Here is a 19,353-nt window from a genome sequence, read left to right as displayed (position 1 = left end):
GGATGACTCCTTGGAACACAGGAGCTTTATTGGCTTTCTGTGTTTATCAAGGAAGATCAAGCCCTGCTCTCCGCTTTGCTATCCTTATTGCCTAGGCCGTCATCCTAAGGGTATCCCTGGATCCTGCTGGGGCTGGACCCGAGCAACTGAGGTTTCCAAATCTCTAATGCCCTAAAGGACCAAGAAGTGGCAGATTAGAAACAACACAGAGAATATCAGTATTTGAAGCTTCAAAAGGTTTGCCAGGGCTTCCCCGGTGGCTTGGTGGTAAAAAGTCCACTCGCCAGTGAACACCGAGTCAGTCCCTGGTCTGGGCAGACCCCACCTGCTGCAGAGCAACTAAGCCCGTGTGCCACTGCTGTCAAGCCTGTGCTCCAGAGCCCGGGAGCCACAACTACTGAAGCCTGAGCTCCTCAGCAAGAGAAATCACTGCAGTGAGAAACCTACGCAGCACAACTAGAGAAAAGCCCATGCAGCAACAAGGACCCAGCAAGGCCAAAAACAAACAAATAAAATTCATTTTTTTTTTTAAAGGAAGAGACAGTTGTCTACTCCTGATGTGGAACAAACCCCAGGATGTGCCAGTGGGTGAAAACAAGCCAAGTTCAGTTCAAAGTGTGCAGTGGAAGGGTGTAACTGCATGAGCGTGTGACTGTGAGAGGACACGTACCAGGGTGTGGGTGTGTGTGTTTGTGAGGGGGTGTGTGTGTGGGGGAGTGCGTAGGTGTGAGTGCCTATGGGTGTAGGGTGAGTCTGTGTGTGAGAGGGTGTGCATGTGTGAGGGGGAGTGGGGTGTGTGCTTGTTGTGTGTTGTGAGAATGTGTGTGCAAGTGAGTGCGTGCTGTGTGCGTGTGTCTGTGACCTGGCAGGTACAGGCACCGGGTTGTTCTGGAACTAATTCTTTGGGACTGGATTTACCTCAGGGAGGGAGCTGGGAGACCCAAGAAGCAGTGGAGGGTGGGGAATATTTCCTGAATAACCTTTGGTACCTTTTGAACTTTGCTTCCTGGGAACATAATACCTATTTAAGAAAATAAATAAAATAGGAATCAAAATTAAACTCTAAAAGCATGGGACCCTTGGAGGGGGCTGGGGTTCTCCTCAAGGATCACCAGACACCAGACCTCCTCCTGCTGTTGCTGCTGCTAAGTCACTTCAGTCATGTCTGACTCTATGTGACCCCATAGACAGCAGCCCACCGGGCTCCCCCATCCCTGGGATTCTCCAGGCAAGAACACTGGAGTGGGTTGCCATTTCCTTCTCCAATGCAGAAAAGTGAAAAGTGAAAGTGAAGTCGCTCAGTCGTGTCCAACTCTTAGCGACCCCATGGACTGCAGCCTACCAGGCTCCTCTGTCCATGCGGTTTTCCAGGCAAGAGTACTGGAGTGGGGTGCCATTGCCTTCTCCGAGACCTCCTACTACTCCTGTTTAATTCCAACCTCTACAGAGGAACGCTGGGGTCACCTCCCTGTGCTGATGGAAGGGAAGCGTTTTGTCCACAGTCACACCAGCTCCTCACCCCTGTCTCCTGACTGCCAGGCCAGAGTCCTGCTGCCAGAGTCCAGACTCCCAGACAGGTCCCCTGCTATGAGGACCCTTTGACAGCTCCCACAATGGTTTCCCCCCCTTTCCCGTGAGAAACAGGTAGAAAAAAGATCTTTTCACTTGCTCTTATTCTTAAGTAGGTTTCACCAAGATCTGTGATCTTTCTCAGAAGACAATCTAGGTGTTGCAGCGAGGAAAGAGGACGTGTGATGTTTGCAAAGTGTCTGTGAGAAGTTCCTCTCTATCTAGAGGTTATGTTGCTTGCTTTTCTTTTCTGGGTGTTTTTATTAAGGAATGGCAAAACATTTAAATGTCCCTTTGCTTAGATTGTCCCCAGCTGTCAGTATTGTCTACAGCGTCTGCTTGGAGGAAAGCAGTAAACAGGGTCAGAAGCTCACCCAGCTCTGGAATGATGGCCCCAGTGCAACCTGGCCACAGGGGTGGGAACCGTAGATGGCTGCCTCCACCCAGAGAACGGGAACCCTGAACTCCTCTGAGCAGTGAAAATGCCTGCTTCAGGCTGTAGGGAGGGGCAAGGTGAGGCACATCTGGCTACCACCTGGCCCAGGATCATACAGAGAGACTGTGAAACCTTCCCCTGGCCCTTGATTCTTGGCATCCTGGTATGTGGGTCTCATTGCCACCTCAAGGATCTAAATAAGGTGGGACTGAGAGAAGAGAGGCAACCATATTTTGGCAGATTCTGAAACAACTATGATGATAGTATAGAAAAGACCCTGAGTCTCCTTCAGAACAAAGGGGCTGAACTGAGCCAGATGAGGGGGAGCTCTGGGCAAGTGCAAAGCCTCGAAAGGTGTTGGGCCAGCATCGAGAATTCATGGAGGAGGGCCCCTCTGGGTGACACTCTGGGAAGCATGCTGGTTGGGGGACGTCCTGTCCTTATTCCCCCACACCTGCAGCTCGAAGCTTTGCCAGCTGTGTGCTCCTACAGGGGCTCCACCAAGTTTAAAACAGGCTTCTCTTGACATCATTCTACCCACTCAGGTTCACAGGCCCACTTGAGGGCCACCTCAGCTGTACTGTAGAGATATCAGGGATCAAGTAGAGTTTTCGGACAGTCGGCAATTCACTAAAATACATCCAACTCCCTCAGTCTCCCAACATCAAAGACTTTTCTTTGGGTGAGGGAGGTGGCCTCGTCTCCTCCTCCCTGTGGGTTTGGGTGGGGGACCCCAACTCAGATGCCACAGGGGCAAGACAGGAACCCCCGCTTGAGGCTGGCAGGAGGGGACCATGGCAAACTGGGGTCTCCATTGCTGTGGGAGATGGCAGATGGGAACAATGGCTCAATACTGCCAGGAAATTCTCAATTTTCATAAAAAGCAGAAAATTGAGAATTATTTTTTTAAACGTGAAATTCTCTTACTTAAAATAATGGTCATTTATTTTAACTTCAACCCACAGCAAGACACCCACCACCAGGCCGGCCCAGAGAGAACACACTGCCGGCCACGAGGTGTGAGGAAGCCGACTTTAGGAGGGAGGGGTGGGGCTGAGGGCTGACAAGGACCCTCTGTTGGGGATGTTTCTTCTTAGGTACTGGCCGGATATTTATTTTTCATCGTGGTCACACTGCAGCTTTGCAAACCTTTCCTGTGTTTGTGGTGTTTACCTCTTTAGGAGCCCTGGGTCCCAAGCAACAAGCTCAAGCTTTACTTTCCCAGTCTCCCTTGCAGCGGGGGCTGTGAGCATGTGATTGGGCTCACCCATTCAGGAGTGTCTGCTGCAGACCTTCCTCGGGATGGGAGCCAGGGATGCAGGTTAGGAGGCAGAGAACTCCAGGAGGCTGGAGAAGGTGACAACAGAGCCTTTCAGAAACTGTACCCCTCCAAGCCTGGTTTATAGAGATTCTTGAGCTGCAGAAGATCCTGAACCAAACGCTTTTCTAACGAAAGTGGCCAGGTGGGGCTCTTTGGTTTGCATTTGAGATTCCTGACTGACACAGGTGCTTTGAAGCCGGGCAGGGTGGACAATCGCTTAACATGCAGATTAAGACTTGAAATCATGTTTAATTACTAGCTCCCCACCCCATCCCGGGACTTGGTGGCTCAGACAGTAAAGAATCCACCTGCAATGCAGGAGACCCAGGTTTCATCCCTGGGTTAGTAAGATCCCCTGGAGAAGGCAATGGCAACCCACTCCAGTATTTTTACCTGGGAAATTTCATGGATAGAGGAACCTGGTGGGCTACAGTCCATGGGGTTGCAAAGAGTTGGACACCACTGAGGGGCTAACACACACACACACACACACACACACACACACCATCCCACTCTTCATGTAGAGCTGACCAGCTAGGGTGATGGCAAAGTGGGAACCAAGTGAGAGGGCACAAGAGGAATGTGTCTGTGTGGGGTTTTCTCTCTGCCGCAGCCCTTGGAATAAAATCTGTCTTGTAATGCAGATCTGATGGCCAGGCATGAGCACTAGCTCTTGAGGGCAAAACAGGGGGGCTTAAGACAAAAACCTGCCTTGTGTTCTCCAGTTGTAGGTGACTCTAAAGAGGCAGTCACGGCTGGATGTCCTCCTAGCCGATTCCATGATTGAATGCCCGGGAGGCCCATGAACACTTAGTGGGCTGGCTGACATTGAATCTCTCTCACTGACTGGTTTCCACTTTGGGTGCTGGTTAATAAAGAGACAGCCTGCCGGAGGCCCCCATGTTTGGTGGGTGGCTGGTTTCGCTTTCAGGATGAGTTAGACTCAGCCCGTTGTGAATCCTCCCACTGCACAGAGTCACAAACCCACCCTGACTTGTCTGAACCAGATCAGCGCATGCTCTGTTTACCAATTCCTCCTTCCCTGGGGAGGGCCTGCACCCCCTCATCCCTACCTGGAGGGAGTTTCTACCACGTGTCAGGGGTTCTGGGCAGGGCCAGGGCATGTGTGAGGGTGGCAGGGAGCCTCCAGCACTGGCTGACCCCCTCCTACCTTCACACGCCTCTCACACTCTGCCCAGCAGTCAAACCACCAACACCCCCACCCAACACCGGGCTGGAGTTAACACATGTATCTTCTCTATGATTCTACTTCATTTCAGTCCTGTCCCTCCTGCCAGGCCAGGGTGCCTTTCAGGGGTCACAGGCTGGGAATCTAGGGACCTGGGTTTGAGTTCCAGGAGCACCCCCAACCCCTGAGTCACATGTCCTCCCCACGGTAATCACCATTCTGGGGCTGCAGACCACAGGAACAGGCTGTGGCTAACTTGGGCGTTACAGAAATGAAAAGATCTGGAGTGGTTCCCAAGACCAAGACCTCAGAGGAGCAGATTCCAGACCATCTTCAGGGACCTGGCTGCCTCTTGCCTTCAAGGCACCAAACTCCAGCTGTTTCCTGGCCTCATTCCACTCCTCTTCAAACAGTACCATTGGCTATGATGAGGTCAAATGGCCACCCCTTGGCTGGAGAGGTTGGATGGGGTACTTTGATTGACAGCTTGATCAAGATGTCTTCTAGGGCAGAAGGTTAATCTCCAAAGAGAAATGAGTGATGTTACCAGAAACAGGGTGCCAGATGATGCTAATAAGCAAGAACCAAAAGGGTCAGACCACTCCTCTTTGGGCCCAGCCTCCCAGCCCTACAAGGACAGGATCAGGTCAGATGGATTCTTCCAGGAAAGGCATCCTCTGATTGGAGGAATCTAAACTGGGCACCTTGCTTCCCTGCTGGGGTGGGGTGCAGAAGGGTGTGGGGGGAGCCACAGGGTGGTGGGAGAGGCTCTTCTCAGACCTCAGAGGGGGCTCCTGGCATGAGGGTGCATTGCACACCCACCCTGAAGCCTCCCTATTTAAGAGAGAACCAGGCAGAGTCAAGGCAGCTGCCTGAGTGGGAAGGAGGGATGCTTACCTCCTCCCCCACATGGGGCTTAAACCAGTGACCTTGCTCTCATGGGCCCCAGGGAGCTTATGAGCTAACTTGAAAGCAGCAAAGGATGAAGGGCCCCAGGCTGCATCAGCCCATCTCAGGGCAAGGCCGGAGGAACACTGTGACTAGCTCATTCCTCGGGGCCTGGAGCCGGGAAATAACCTAAACTGGAACTCGGTCAGCAACCGGCTGTACCCGCCAGGAGGCCCTCGCCTGCTCCTGACTGAGGAAGGTGATTTGTATACCCACGTTTCATGGGTCACCACATGGCACCTCTGGAAACAACACTATTAGGTAGAAAACAAAGACCGTGGGATGAGGGAGCAAAGGGAGGGGCAGGTCTCGAAGGCAGAGCTGAGTCAGATGCTCAGCCATCCAGGCCCCCAACACAGAGTTATCTGTCCACAACCTCTTGGCTCTCCCATCCCCCAACCTCCACCTCTGCAGAAGCACCCAGGAAGCCCAGCCTCACCACCACTGTCCAAGCCAGGACTCAAGGACCAACCAGGTCTGGCCAGTGCACCAGAACCCAGGTGGGGTGGGGGGGCCTGGGCAGAGCAAGGAAGGGACCAAGGGGCACTTCCATCGAGAGGATGTGGCCGAGGGCTTCGGGCCTGTGGTTCCAGCCAGAGCGCTGCTGGCCCCTGGCTGAAGTCACCTGTGCCCTTCCCGCAGGAAGCAGGGGGCGGCAGGAGCGGAGGGGGCAGGGGAAGCTGCGAGGTGTGTGGTTTAGACTGTGAAGTGCATACCAGGGTGAGCCCGGACACTAGAGTGAGTGGGCCTGGTGAGCTGCTTCTGCTGCCAAGCCCTCTTCCTGTGTCTCTCTTCTCAGCTCTGTCCTGAAACCTGCCCACTAACACCTGTCCCTCCTCAGCGCCCCCAGCATAGACCACCAAGAAGGTTCAGAACAGCCCACCTCAGACAGCAGAGGCGCCAGCATCACCAAGGCTCCAGGGAGCAGAGCACCGCGAAGGTGCACTGAAAGAGGCCAGAAAGTCCTCAAAGCCTTCTCTGAGGCACCAGGTACCAGTGCTGACAACACTGGCCTGGTCCCTACCATGCTCCAGGCCCTGTTCCTAGTTTATGGGTGTTAATTCCTGAATAGGCCAAGTGTGGGTTGAGGTCCAATGCACCAGCATCCCCAGGTGTTTGTCAGAAACGCGGTATCTCAGGCCCCACCCCAGACTGAATCTGAATCTGCATCTTAACCAGGTTCCCGGGTGATTTCTGCACACACAGAAATTTGAGAAGCATCATATTAATTCATTTAACCCTGATAACAGCACTTGGTACCTCAGACAGTAAAGAAAGTGCCTGCAATGCAGGAGAAACAGGTTCAACCCCTGGGCTGGAAAAATCCCCTGGAGAAGGGAATGGCTACCCACTCCAGTATTCTTGCCTAGAGAATTCCATGGACAGAGGAGTCTGGTGGGCTACAGTCCATGGGGTCACAAAAAGTCAGACACGACTGAGCAACTAACACTTTCAGGTAGGTATTCTTATGATCCTCTTTTACAGATGGGGAAACTAAGGCACAGGTTAAACAGCTTGCCCACGGCCACACAGCGGGGTTAGTGCCAGGGCTGGGACTTGAACCCAGGCCATCTGGCTCCAGAGGACACACTGCTCACTGCTGGGAGGCCACTGCCTTAGGAGTGAGAGGACCGTGGGTATTCCAGTCACTGCTGGCCATTCGGCACCTGTTCTACCTGTGCTGCCCTACCTGCCAGAACCCACTCCAGCCTTCCCACTATTTTTCTGCCCTCTGAATCATGGTTTTCTCGGGCATAGAAGGTAAGAACACCCACCAACTGCATGGACCATTCGTCAAGCATGTGTCATCCTGGGAGTTATGACCTTTACAAAAGATGCTCAGGATTCAAGTCTGCCGCCGGGAGTCCAGGGCCTAATAGAAGAGACAGAAGACAGGAATGGTCACATGGGTGAATAAAACTTTATCTGGAGGTGTTCAGACACTCCCTGCGTGGCTGCCTCTTTAAGGCAGACTGCAGGGAGGAGGAAACTTTGAGCCAGACCTTGAAGGCTGAAATATCTAACACAGGACAAGGGTCAGAGGCCAGCTTGAGTGAAGGGGCAGAGGGGGGTGTAGATACAGGTGTAAAGCGGCCTGTGTGGCTGAAGTAGGTGCATGGAGCTTAGCTTAAAGCATCCCCCCATCCAACCCTCAACTGATGCCCAGCTCCCTTCCACAGAATCTCACCCAGAGTGCCCAGACTCCCTTGAATGCCCCCCTGTGATGAGGAGACCACTCCTTCCTATAGCAGGAAGCCCAGGCTATCTCTGGCATGCCCACAGATGGGTTCATTCTAGCCAGCACACCTGTGTACAGGTAGATGTCCTTCAAGCACACCTGAGCTATGCATATCCAGCCAGTCCTGCTGCTACCTGGGGAATAAGAGATGCCTAAATGCCCAAGACATCTGCTGTACTAGACAGGCTCCCACCTCTAGAGCCTTGAAGTCCTGGCTCCGTGGGATACCCCACCAGAGTATTGGCCCACACAGGAAAGGGGCCCTTAGCGTCTGGACTCCACCCTGCTTGGAAGAACCCTGAGCTGGCATGTCCACGCACACAGTAGGGAGCCTCTCTGGATGGTGCTCTTTGCTGAGGGCACTGAGCATGCACATGTAATAAACACAGCCTGCTTGTCCTGGGCTGAAGTGACGGTGACAGGAGGTCCCCCTACAATGCCATTTCACACCCATTGCAGCCACAGGACCTCCCTCCACCATGACTAACACTAGACATGAGGACACCCAGGGCTCCCTTGTAATTGGGATCTGAGCTCAGGTCGGCGACACTAGAGTTGAGTTCTGAGCACCTACACAAGATTCTTTCCCTCCTTCCCCTCATTGCCCACCTCCTCCACACTTGCCTCAGTACTTTGCACACAAAAGGCACTCAGTAACTGCTTTAGAACATTTGAGTTAAGGGACTTCCCTGATGGCTCAGCGGTTAAGAACCTGCCCGGCCATGAAGGAGATGGCCACACACCATCCCACATGCCAGAAGCCCACATACGGCATGGGCCACAAGGAAAGATCCCACGTGAGGCAGCAAAGATCCTGCATGCTGCAACTAAGACCCTACAGAAGTGAAATAATAAATGAATATTAAAAAAAACACAAAAACACAGAGTTATGGGCCCAGAAGTTTCCACCAGGGGGCGACGCGTGCCGCTCCCCAGCCTCCACATTGGAGGGAGCTGAGACGAAGGCAAGGAGAGTGGCCCAGTGTGGACAGTGGCTGTTTCTGCCCTGAACAGGGCAGGTGCCCACAGGACAAGACAGAGAAGCAAGCAGGGCCCGTCAATTCCAGGCAGGCAGCATGAGTGGAACCCAAGGAAAGAGAAAGCCAAGAGAATGACCCACGAGGGATCTTGGAGACTCTCAGATCTATCCTGCCCCTGTAAAGATGATAAGCCTGGGCCCAGAGAGGGGCAGATGTCAGCCTTAGGTCACACAGAAGGGTGGAGGTTTAATCCCTGCCCTCCAGCCTCCCAGAACCCTTCATCCCACTTAACCACCAGATACAGAGAAGGAAGCTTAACTCAATGGATCCCTCGCCTTCCTCCAGTTGGTACAGATCAGAAATGGGTTCCTGAGACAGCCCCAGGCCCCAGCCCTCTGCTCCTCCTGCATCTCTTTCCCAAACACCCTCACCTCCAACCCTAACTACCCAAGGATTCACAGTCCTGAAGCTCTTGCTCTGACCCACCTCCTCAGCCCTCCATCTCCCTTGTTCTGCTCATCTGGCCATCATTCTGTCCCCCAAGTACCACTGCCAAGCCTTTGGCATCAGCTGCTGTCCTCTTAGAATGAAAATCAGATAACGTCCTGTCCTTGCTTGAACCCCCGCCCAACAAAGGCTTCCCGCTGCCCCTATGATATAACCTCACCTGCTCACCCTGCAAGTCTCAGCCCTGCCGCCCCTGCCCCTGCCTCCCTGTCAGGCCCCGGAGGGCTCTAAGCTCAAACCTGCCGGACCCTCACCATGCTCCCTCTGAACTCCTACTACAGTCTTCCCAGACCAGCCTCACCCCATCTAAAGCCAATATGTGCCTGTTAAGTCCTGGCACCCACCTGTCTCCCCAGACAACTCTCTCTCATTTGTAATTGGTTGGACATTGGGGAAGGATTTGCTTGGGATCTGTCCTCCTGGCTGGACTGTCGCTCCTCAAAATCACAGGTCAAGTCCATGAAGTCCCACGGCTTCTCTGGCAAGTAAAGCCCTTTGTGATTCAGGGAAGGTGCTCAGATTGTAATTGTTGAAAGAACTGATGGATGGAGGTGATAGCTTACGGTGAGCAGTCTTGGATTCGTGATCTCCGAAGGAAAGGATTTCACTTCAGGACCGAAGACGTGGCTCCAGTCATTCAGAGCTTTGCAAAAGTTTCATTACATTGAAAAAGAGATAGAGAAAGCTTCTGACATAGACATCAGAAGGAGGCAGGGAGCACCCCACTTACTAATTGGGATGGGGTTTTATATACTTTATCAATTGGTTAGTAACAGTAGACTAAAAGAATGTTTCAAGGTTTTAAAAGTCTTACTAGACCCACTCCCATAACATACATTTTCAGTTCAGTTTAGTTCAGTCACTCAGTCGTGTCCAACTCTTTGCGACCCCATGAATGGCAGCATGCCAGGCCTCCCTGTCCATCACCAACTCCTGGAGTTCACTCAAACTCACATCCATTGAGTCGGTGATGCCATCCAGCCATCTCATCCTCTGTCGTCCACTTTTCCCTCTGCCCCCAATCCCTCCCAGCACCAGAGTCTTTTCCAATGAGTCAGCTCTTCACATGAGGTGGCCAAAGTACTGGAGTTTCAGCTTTAGCATCATTCCTTCCAAAGAAATCCCAGGGCTGATCTCCTTTAGAATGGACTGGTTGGATCTCCTTGCAGTCCAAGGGACTCTCAAGAGTCTTCTCCAACACCACAGTTCAAAAGCATCAATTCTTTGGCGCTCAGCCTTCTTCACAGTCCAACTCTCACATCCATACATGACCACAGGAAAAACCGTAGCCTTGACTAGACGGACCTTTGTCGGCAAAGTAATGTCTCTGCTTTTCAATAAGTTATGTAGGTTGGACACAACTTTCCTTCCAAGGAGTAAGCGTCTTTTAATTTCATGGCTGCAGTCACCATCTGCAGTGATTTTGGAGCCCCCAAAAATAAAGTCTGACACAGTTTCCACTGTTTCCCCATCTATTTCCCATGAAGTGATGGGACCGGATGCCATGATCTGAGTTTTCTGAATGTTGAGCTTTAAGCCAACTTTTTCACTCTCCACTTTCACTTTCATCAAGAGGCTTTTTAGTTCCTCTTCACTTTCTGCCATAAGGGTGGTGTCATCTAGAGCTTAAAGAAAAACATACCCTTCAGCAAGATGAGCTGTTTTGTTGTGTAGTCATTGCTGCTGCTGCTGCTAAGTCACTTCAGTCGTGTCCAACTCTGTGCGACCCCATAGATGGCAGCCCACCAGGCTCCCCTGTCCCTGGGATTCTCCAGGCAAGAACACTGGAGTGGGTTGCCATTTCTTTCTCTAATGCATGAAGGTGAAAAGTGGAAGTACAGTCGCTCAGTCGTATCCGACTCTTGGCGACCCCATGGACTGGAGCCTACCAGGCTCCTCCATCCATGGGATTTTCCAGGCAAGAGTACTGGAGTGGGGTGCCCTTAGCTCTGGGCTTAAATAAAGTTAGTATTAAGCAATATTTTTAATTGGTTTTAATTTAGTTGTTATGATTGTTTCCATAACAACTCAGACCTTAAGAAAAAAGTCTTATGTAACTAAGATGAAGGAATGTAGAAAAAAGCATTTGTCCCTTTCTCCTCCTTGAGGGCCCCAGACTCCTTATCAACCTACCTAAGAATAGCTCTCTGAGGGATGGATGGATGAGGGATGTTGTTATTCAGTCGCTAAGTCATACCTGACTCTTTGCAATCCCATGGACTGCAACACACCAAGCTTCCCTGTCCTTCACTGTCTTCTGGAGTTTGCTCAAATTCATGTCAATTGAGTCAGTGATGCTATCCAACCTCTCATCCTTTGCCGCCCACTTGTCCTCCTGCCCTCAATCTTTCCCAGCATCAGGGTCCTTACCAATGAGTTAGCTCTTTGCATTAGGTAGCCAAAGTATTGGAGCTTCAGCATCAGTCCTTCCAATGACTATTGAGGGTTGATTTCCTTTAGGATGACTGGTTTTGATCTCCTTGCGTCCCAAGGAACTCTCAAGAGTCTTCTCCTGAACCACAGTCTCAAAGTATCAATTCTTTGGCACTGAGCCTTCTTTATGGTCCAACTCTCACATCTGCACATGACCACTGGTAAAACCATAGTTTTGACCATATGAACCTTTGTTGGCAAAGTAATGTCTTTGCTTTTTAATACACTGTCTAGATTTGTCATATCTTTTCTTCCAAGGACCAAGTGTCTTAATTTCATGGATGCAGTCACCACCCACAGTGATTTTGGAGCCCAAGAAAATAAAATCTGTCACTGCTTCCACTTTTCCCCCTTCTATTTACCATGAAGTGATGGGACTGGATGCCATGATCTTAAATTTTTTGAACATTGAATTTAAAGTGAACTTTTTCACTGGAGGATGGAGGGATAGATGGATGGATTGAGACAAGGATGAAGGATGAAATGAAGGAAGGTCTTGACATTGGGTTGAGAAAGGGTCTATTCATCCATTTATTAATCTAACAGTGATTTACTGAGTACCTACTGGCAGCATGTGCTGGGCACTCTGGGTGTTACAGAATGCATGAGACTTGAAATCTGTCTAACCCAAGGAAACATCTCTTAGTATGGGAGTAGGACAAATATGCAAATAATAACAACAAAGGGAGGCTGTCAGTACAATAACCATTGGGTTAAATTTTCAGAATAGTCCTAATATCAAATGATAACAGTAAATACTATGTTTGATTCTAAATCCTTCAAGGTTTTATCTAAATAAAATAACAATGCAGGGAAAAACAATCATTTTTCAGACTATATAAGCAGTTTTGTCTTCAGAAAATGTGGTCGTATTAAGTATAAAATGCATACAGTAGGCCAGTTCAAATAAAACATATGCAGAGAGAAAAAAAACAGATCCTTACTTGACTGAGCCTAGAAGGGAAGACCTTTTAGATACCTTCTAAACCTTCTATATATGCCCTTAACCTTCTAAAATTCTAGACTTGCACTCATTCAATCAACAAATTTTTATTGAGTACCTACTATGTAGCAGCTCTCTTCTAGGTTCCTGGACTATAACAGTATAGAGCTTACAGTCTGGTGGGAGTGGGGGTCAGGGGAGACAATAGCAGTGGGTGGGCAGACAGTAAATGCAAGAGCCAAGTAAATTCCATAAGGAGGGGCTTCCCTTGTGGCTCAGAGGTAAAGAATCCACTTGCAAATTCAGGAGACACAGGTTCAGTCTCTGGTCCTATAAGATCCCATATGTCTCAGAGCAACTAAAAGAAATCAAAAGTTTGAGGTTTCAGGGTGGAGAGAGTGGAAAGAATCTCACTGGCCTCACACTAACTCACAAGCCCACTGGCAAGTTCTACTCCCTCTCTGAATCCCTGTTCCCATCTGTAAAACATGCCCACGTTACCACCCTGCAGGTCACATCCAGTGAGTTAATGATGGTCAAAGGGCGCCATACCCACACTCCAATGCTGCCCCAGCAGCTGCCCCCAGTCCCTGCCTCCTGCCCAGGCTGCATCCCCACCTCCGCTCCCCATCAGTACCTGCAGGGACCGTCCTGAAGGCCAGGGGCTGGCTCCAGTGGCTCCAAACCTCGTGGCTGCCTAGCCGGGGCTTGGCCCGCACCTGAAGCTCATATTCCATGCCTGGAGCGAGATTCTCCAGGGAGATCCATTGCTGGTTCTGCCTGAGGGTCAGTAGCCGGGCGTCCTGGGGCAGAGACAGGGCTGTCAGACCAGAGGGGTCTGCACTGCCCCCTCACTTCCTATGGCAGGGCTGGCTGAGAGTATGAACAAAGCAGTGCCTTTCTTTATCCCTTCTAGCCATCCACTCTGCACTGTCCCCCCTCCTACAGAAAGGCTCCCCAACTAGCCACTTGCAGGGGCCCCAGGAATCAGGGTCTTCCTGAACTCCTCCCCCTCTCTCTACTCCAGTATCCAAAGCCATCTGTCAATCAGCTGGCTCCACCTCTAGAACCTATTCTGGACCCTTCCCTCTTCCCTCCACTCCTTCCTTCTGCAGGTCTGAGCTCCCACGACCTCTGAGCCCCGTCCAAGGTCTCCCTCCTTCCCTGCGCCCCGCACCCCTGTGCTCTGCAGCAGTCTCTTCCCCACTCAGCCATAAAGAGGGGTTTCCCATAGACCTCTCCCTGCTCGGTGTCACCCTTTTTGCTTTTTTCCAGCACTCCAGACACATAGGCCGTGTCCTGCCTGTGCAATGGTTCTTTCCTCTGCCTGGAAGACCCTCCCCAGATCCTCAAAGGCTCAACTCCTGCCTAAGCCCCAGATCTCAGAAAGCCCTGGTCACGTGAGTCTGAAGGAGCCTGGCCCAGGCCTTCTCAACAGTGTTATCACAATGAAATTTCATGAGAGTATGTAAAAACAGCGCAGAGTCTGTTCCTATCCCCCATGTGAGTTTCCTCAGAGGCAGCTTGTCAAACTCTCCCTCCATTCTTGCCCCAGCATTCAGCACACAGTAGGTACTCAGGGAATGTTTGTTGACTGAGTGAGCGAATAAAGGAATGGGTAAGTGAATGAGTGGTGGTTCTACAGTAAATAATTTGCTGCATGCAGGATACCTGGGTTGAATCCTTGGGTCAGGAAGATCGCTGGAGAAGGGAATGGCAACCCTCTCCAGTATTCCTACCTTGAAAGTATCGGACACATCTGAGTGACTAACACACGGTGAATGAGTAAGCGATCAACCCCCATGGACGTGGACCACACTGGATTTGAAGAGGGAAGAGTGGCTGCCCAAGGCCTCTGTAATCTTCAGAGTGGGAGTCACCTGCCTCTTGACTTTGTAAATCTTGCCTTGAATATGATGCCAGCTGGACCCTTGGGGTGTCAGGGGACCCCAGAGGGGGGTGGTGGGGGGCAGTTCCAAGGAGCAGGAGGGGTTGATTAGGGGCTTCTGTGGCTTTGCTGAGATGAAGGATGGACAGGGTAACCAGGACAGGGAGGAGTCAGGGCAGGTGCGACGGAGCCAGGTACTCACCTCCCAGCTGTGGTCGGCGTACCTTAACCGGGCCTCAAACTCCACGTCGTTTTGGATGTAGTGGGATACCTGGGAGATGGTCCAGGTTATGTTGCACCTATGGGTCTCTATGCGGACGACCTGGAGTGAGTGGGGTGGAACCAGACGAACTGGAGACAGGAGAGAGACAAAGGCAGAGAGAACAAGCTTGGGGGATGCCACATGCCGAGCTCCCACCTCTACCTTTGTACCTGCTGTTCCTCCCTCCTGGTGCTCTCTTTTCCCAGGGATCGGCATGTCCCTGCTCAAATATCACCATTCAGAGACGCTTACCCCAACCACCCACCACTCTCTGTCCCCGTCGCTTGTTTCATTTTTCTCCCTAGTACTTATCATCATCTGATATATTAAATATCTACTTCTGATTCTTTATTCGTTTTCTGTCTGCCCCACCAGACTGAGCTCTCTGAGGGGGCAAGGACTTGATCTCTGGAGTATCCTTGGTGCCTGGAACATTACCCAGCAAGTGGTGGGCACTTGATTAGATATCTGCAGAATGAATGAGTCAAGGCAGTCTTTCTCTGCACTCAGATTTGATCAGAGATTTACCTGAATCATCTCATTTATTTAATTTAATTCTACTTCATCACTCTTATATGATTATAAGATTGTATGATTCTGAAGTTCAATTGATCTTAATTTTTATACTTCTGAGACTCTGTAGAACTCCACAAATAATAATTAGCAAATGTTTATTGAGCAAGTGCTAAACAATTTCTGTATCTTGGCTTATAGACTCCTACAGCAACCATGCTTTTGGTGGTGTTTAGTTGCTAAGTTGTGTCCGACTCTTTTCGACCCCATGGACGGTAGCCCACCAGGCTCCTCTGTCAGTGGAATGTCCCAGGCAAGAAAACTGAAGTGGATTGCCATTTCCTTCTTTGGGGACTTTCCTGACCCAAGGGTTGAACCTGCATCTGCTGCATTGCGGGTGGATTCTTTATCGCTGCACCACCACATAAGCCCTACAGCAACCACAGGCAGCAGGTAACTGGTTATCCCCACTTTACAGATGAGGAAACTGAGGCTCAGACATATTAAATGGCCTGCCAGTTAGATTACACTCACTAATGCAGGATTGCATTTAGAACCCTGGATCTCACTCTGTGCTCCCATCTCTTCCCGAGAGATGACCTCCAAGCTTGGAGAGGGAGGGGGATAGGCTGGAGGTGGGGGAGGGCACTCAGTCGTTCAACAAACTTTCAGCCCAGCACCACCCAGATCAGCCCTGATGCTGAGTATTCAGAACAGAGATGTAAGGATGGCAGAAGCTCTGCCCTCAGGGAAACTCAGCCCAATGAGGGAGACAGACCCATTATCAGGCAGCAAAGACCCAGGAAGTAAACACCCTGAAAGAGAAGGTACCAGGGGCTCCAAGAGTCTGGGAAGGCCTCCTGGAGGAGGTGACTCATCACTGAACTTCATGGGAGAGTGGCAATTTTCGGGGTGACAAGAGCCTTCCAAGCAGGCTGAGGCTGCTTGGTGTGCAAGTGTTTAGAGGCATGGAAGGGCAAGTTGAGCCTGGAGAGCTGGTCCTTGGTGTGACAGGAATATAAGCCACAAGAGGAGGCATGCTGGAGAAGGAAGCCAGGCCAAGTGACCTTGAACACTGGGTAAGGGTCCGGGACTTCAGCCCAAGTTCAAGGGGCAGTGAGTTGGAAGCTGATAGGGGTGTGGAAGCTGATGGGGAGAGACTAGTGCTGGGCGATCCCAAAGGGGAAGACAGGGAAGGAAGTGCCCACCCTTCCCACCCCACACCAGCTCCACCCTGGAGGCCTCACTCACTGTAATCAAAGGGCTTGATATCCTGGGTCATCATCCTCCTCCACTTCCCGCCTTCAGAGCACATCACCGTCAATTTCATGATGTCCACTATGGTCAGTTTCTGAGCCTGCAAGGGAAGGAGGCTGGGAATGTAATTGCCAGTAGCTGGTACGGGGACGGAGAGGCTGCTGGGATGTGGATGGCAGGGGAAACCACGGCTGTAATAAGCTGGACCCTCTCCCTGAGATCCTCCATCTAAGGCATGGCTCTGACTCTTTATGGAAAGGGTCAGAAAGTTGATAATTTTGACGCTGCAGGTCATATGATCTCTGTCACAACTATTCAATGTTGCCATTGTTGCTGTCCTGCAAAAGCAGCCATAAAAAAACAAGAGAGCAAATGGGTGTGGCTGTGTGCCAATAAAACTTAATTTATAAAAGCAGAGAAGCAGAGCTTTTATTTAATTTTAATTTATAGGAGCAGAACTGAGCAGCCGACACCTCATGAACCTCGGATCCCTCCGTGCCTGGGTCAGTCATCTGCTCTCCCTGGATGCTGCCTCCTTCCTCCTGCCTCCCCAGCCTAGGAAGCCCACTCTGCCGCAGCCCTGACCACTGGGTGTGCTGGGACCTCCACCAGAAAGAAGCTCCTCTGCACCTCCCCCCGCCCCGGCTGCCCCTCCCAGCTCTGGCTACTCACTTCTGGAGAATGTCCCAGGACCAGGTTGCATGCCCAGGATCCTGGCCTCACTGGCTGCAGCTCACAGGTGTGGTTCCACTGTTTTGTAGGAAAAAGCAGCTCTCTTTGAAGAAAAAGAGGGACCCCCTCAGAGCTGGCCTCAGGAGGGTGCCCATGCAGCATTACTGTCCTAAGCCCGGGCTTTATGCCAACCCCACCTGCCCTGCTTCCCTTTGTGAGCATCTCTCCCTTCCTCCTCATCTCAGTCAAGCCCCAGGGCAGCTAAAGTGATCCAGAAACAAATCCGTTCAGGGCACATGGCCTTTTCCACCTAAAGCCCTCCAAATTCTCCCCATAGGGTGCACACGATCCTTGACAGGCCCTCCAGAGCCCCTTAGAATCACCACCCACCTGGGAGCCAAGGTCAAAGCCGCCCTGCTGGCTGCTACCAGCAGGATGTTTGGATCAGTGACCCTTCACTGGTTCCTTCCCAGCCGGCAAGTTCGTTCCCCCAGCCTCTCCCCAGTCCCCTGTCCCCACAGATGCCCTAGGCATCTCACAAAATCCCAGGTTACTCAAAAACTTTGGGGAACCCCATTTGGTCCTCCTTGCCTCTAACATCGAGTCCATCCTCAGCATATCAGGCGAGCAGCCCAGTGTCCCCAAACTACCTAGTCTGGCTCATGCCCAGCCCTGCTACTGCAGCCTGGATCGCACACCCCACCTCCACTCAGGCTCCAGGATCCTAAATATCTGACCCCCTCAGTTCTTCCAGACTCCTGTGACACCAGCAGTCTGTGTGTCTTATTAGTCCAAAATTCTCAAAGTGCAGAGTTCTTGGAGTCTGAGAGCTGTTAGTAAGATTTCAAGAGTCCAGAAGTCAGGATGACAAGATCTCAGCACCCTGCAATTCTGTATATTTGCCCGTCAACCCCACACGCACCTCTGAGGCTGACGGCTGTGCAAGCAGCAGGTGGTGGCCCGCAGGCCCTCATCATGGCTCCAGATGCAGGAGACGTTGGCTCTCGAGTTATAGAAGCATGTGATGTTGGAAGCATATGCCGTGAAGATGTGGCGTGTGGGGCTGGCTGTAGGGCACCCATGGCCTTCAAGGGTTCCCCCGCCACTCCTGTTCCTACCAGGTGAGGAGATGCTCAGTCCTGGTGGGCAGAGAAAGGGTTAGTGGGTCCGCTTCAGAGAGGACAAAACTGAGTCCCACAGCCCACAAGGACCCCCAGACTGGTCTACGCAGGGCAGGGACAAGAAGACATTGTCTTCCTGGGATTCGGAGTGGCCTGTGGGTACAATGTAGACAGGATGGTTGAAGGAAAAGGTAGATACCCTGTCTCTGGTCCCATTGGCCCCTTCCCCCACCTCCTGCCCCTGCTGATGGGGCTTCTGCCAAGAACCAGGGGTCTCAGAACAAGTTCTAGAAAGGCCTCAGCCTCCCTCCTGAGGGAAAGCCCAGCTCTCCAGATACCAGGGTCCTCACCATTCACTGCTGTAGATGTCTGAGGGATGGCCAGCAGCAAGAGGAGGATGAGGAGGGACAGACAGCAGGACAGAGCTGGAGCCGCCATCACATCCACGAGTGGGGGCTGGGGAAGGGAGCCCTGGATGGAGGAAGAAGGGGAGAGAGCACAAGTGAGCAGCCAGCCACCTCCTCCCCCACCCAAGAGACAGGCTGGGCTCTGCCCTCCCGAGGTGCACCCATCGGCTCCCCACCATGCCAGCCTCAGGGCCTTTGCACCTGCTGGTTCTGAAATCATTTACCTCAGTTGGAACTCAAACCCACGTGACCAGGACTTGAACCCAGTCAAAATCCACAGTACCTGTGTTCAGGCCCTAATGAAGCTCAGTTCTTGATGTCTCAAGAATGAGTGTAGGCCATCTCAGAAGGCGAGTGCAGACAGGAAGTTTGATGTGGTTAGTTTTTATGGACTGAGTAATTTCATATGTAAATGAGTGGGAGGATTATTCCAACCATTTTTGGGAAGGAGGTTTCCAGGAACTGGGCCACAGCCCACTCCTTGGTCTTTTGCCTCTGGGTATGTCATTTAGCTTCTGATCGAAGATCAAGGTTTCAGTTCAGTTCAGTCGCTCAGTCGTGTCTGACTCTTTGTGGCCCCATGAATCGCAGCACGCCAGGCCTCTCTGTCCATCACCAACTCCCAGAGTTCACTCAAACTCACGTCCATCGAGTCAGTGATGCTATCC

General features: G+C 51.6%; 1 protein-coding gene across 2 annotated transcripts; it reads right to left on the bottom strand.

The window, feature by feature from the left end:
• Window positions 1-6,846: 6,846 nt before the first annotated feature.
• Window positions 6,847-19,045, bottom strand: LOC113892633 (interleukin-2 receptor subunit beta-like). 2 transcript variants are annotated; one of them, XM_027541728.1, is made up of 8 exons: window positions 18,969-19,045; window positions 18,629-18,749; window positions 18,080-18,296; window positions 17,158-17,260; window positions 16,480-16,585; window positions 14,656-14,804; window positions 13,203-13,368; window positions 6,847-7,336 (listed from the first exon to the last, which is right to left on the bottom strand). In XM_027541728.1, the coding sequence occupies exons 2-8, from the start codon at window positions 18,714-18,716 to the stop codon at window positions 7,290-7,292; spliced, it is 876 nt and encodes a 291-aa protein (XP_027397529.1). In that variant the 5' UTR covers window positions 18,717-18,749; window positions 18,969-19,045; the 3' UTR covers window positions 6,847-7,289. The 2 variants fall into 2 exon arrangements, with proteins under 2 accessions (XP_027397529.1, XP_027397530.1); XM_027541729.1 differs by lacking the exon at window positions 6,847-7,336 and adding an exon at window positions 12,130-12,923.
• Between the last annotated feature and the right edge of the window lie 308 nt (window positions 19,046-19,353).

The sequence above is a fragment of the Bos indicus x Bos taurus genome, chromosome 5, assembly GCF_003369695.1.
Source record: "Bos indicus x Bos taurus breed Angus x Brahman F1 hybrid chromosome 5, Bos_hybrid_MaternalHap_v2.0, whole genome shotgun sequence".
Classification (NCBI taxonomy): Eukaryota; Metazoa; Chordata; class Mammalia; order Artiodactyla; family Bovidae; genus Bos; species Bos indicus x Bos taurus.
The sequence above is the reverse complement of the archived record's forward strand: the minus strand, read 5'-3'. Positions and strand labels throughout refer to the sequence as shown.

Bases quoted from the DNA above. Each gene is read 5' to 3' on its own strand.
- LOC113892633 (XM_027541728.1), bottom strand. From the start codon at position 18,716: ATGGCGGCTCCAGCTCTGTCCTGCTGTCTGTCCCTCCTCATCCTCCTC. The intron at 14,805-16,479 runs GTGAGTGAGGCC...TCCTGTCTCCAG, and splicing joins TATCAAGCCCTTTGATTACA to TTCGTCTGGTTCCACCCCAC. The intron at 7,337-13,202 runs GTACTGATGGGG...CTCTTCTATTAG, and splicing joins CTTCAGGACGGTCCCTGCAG to GCCCTGGACTCCCGGCGGCA.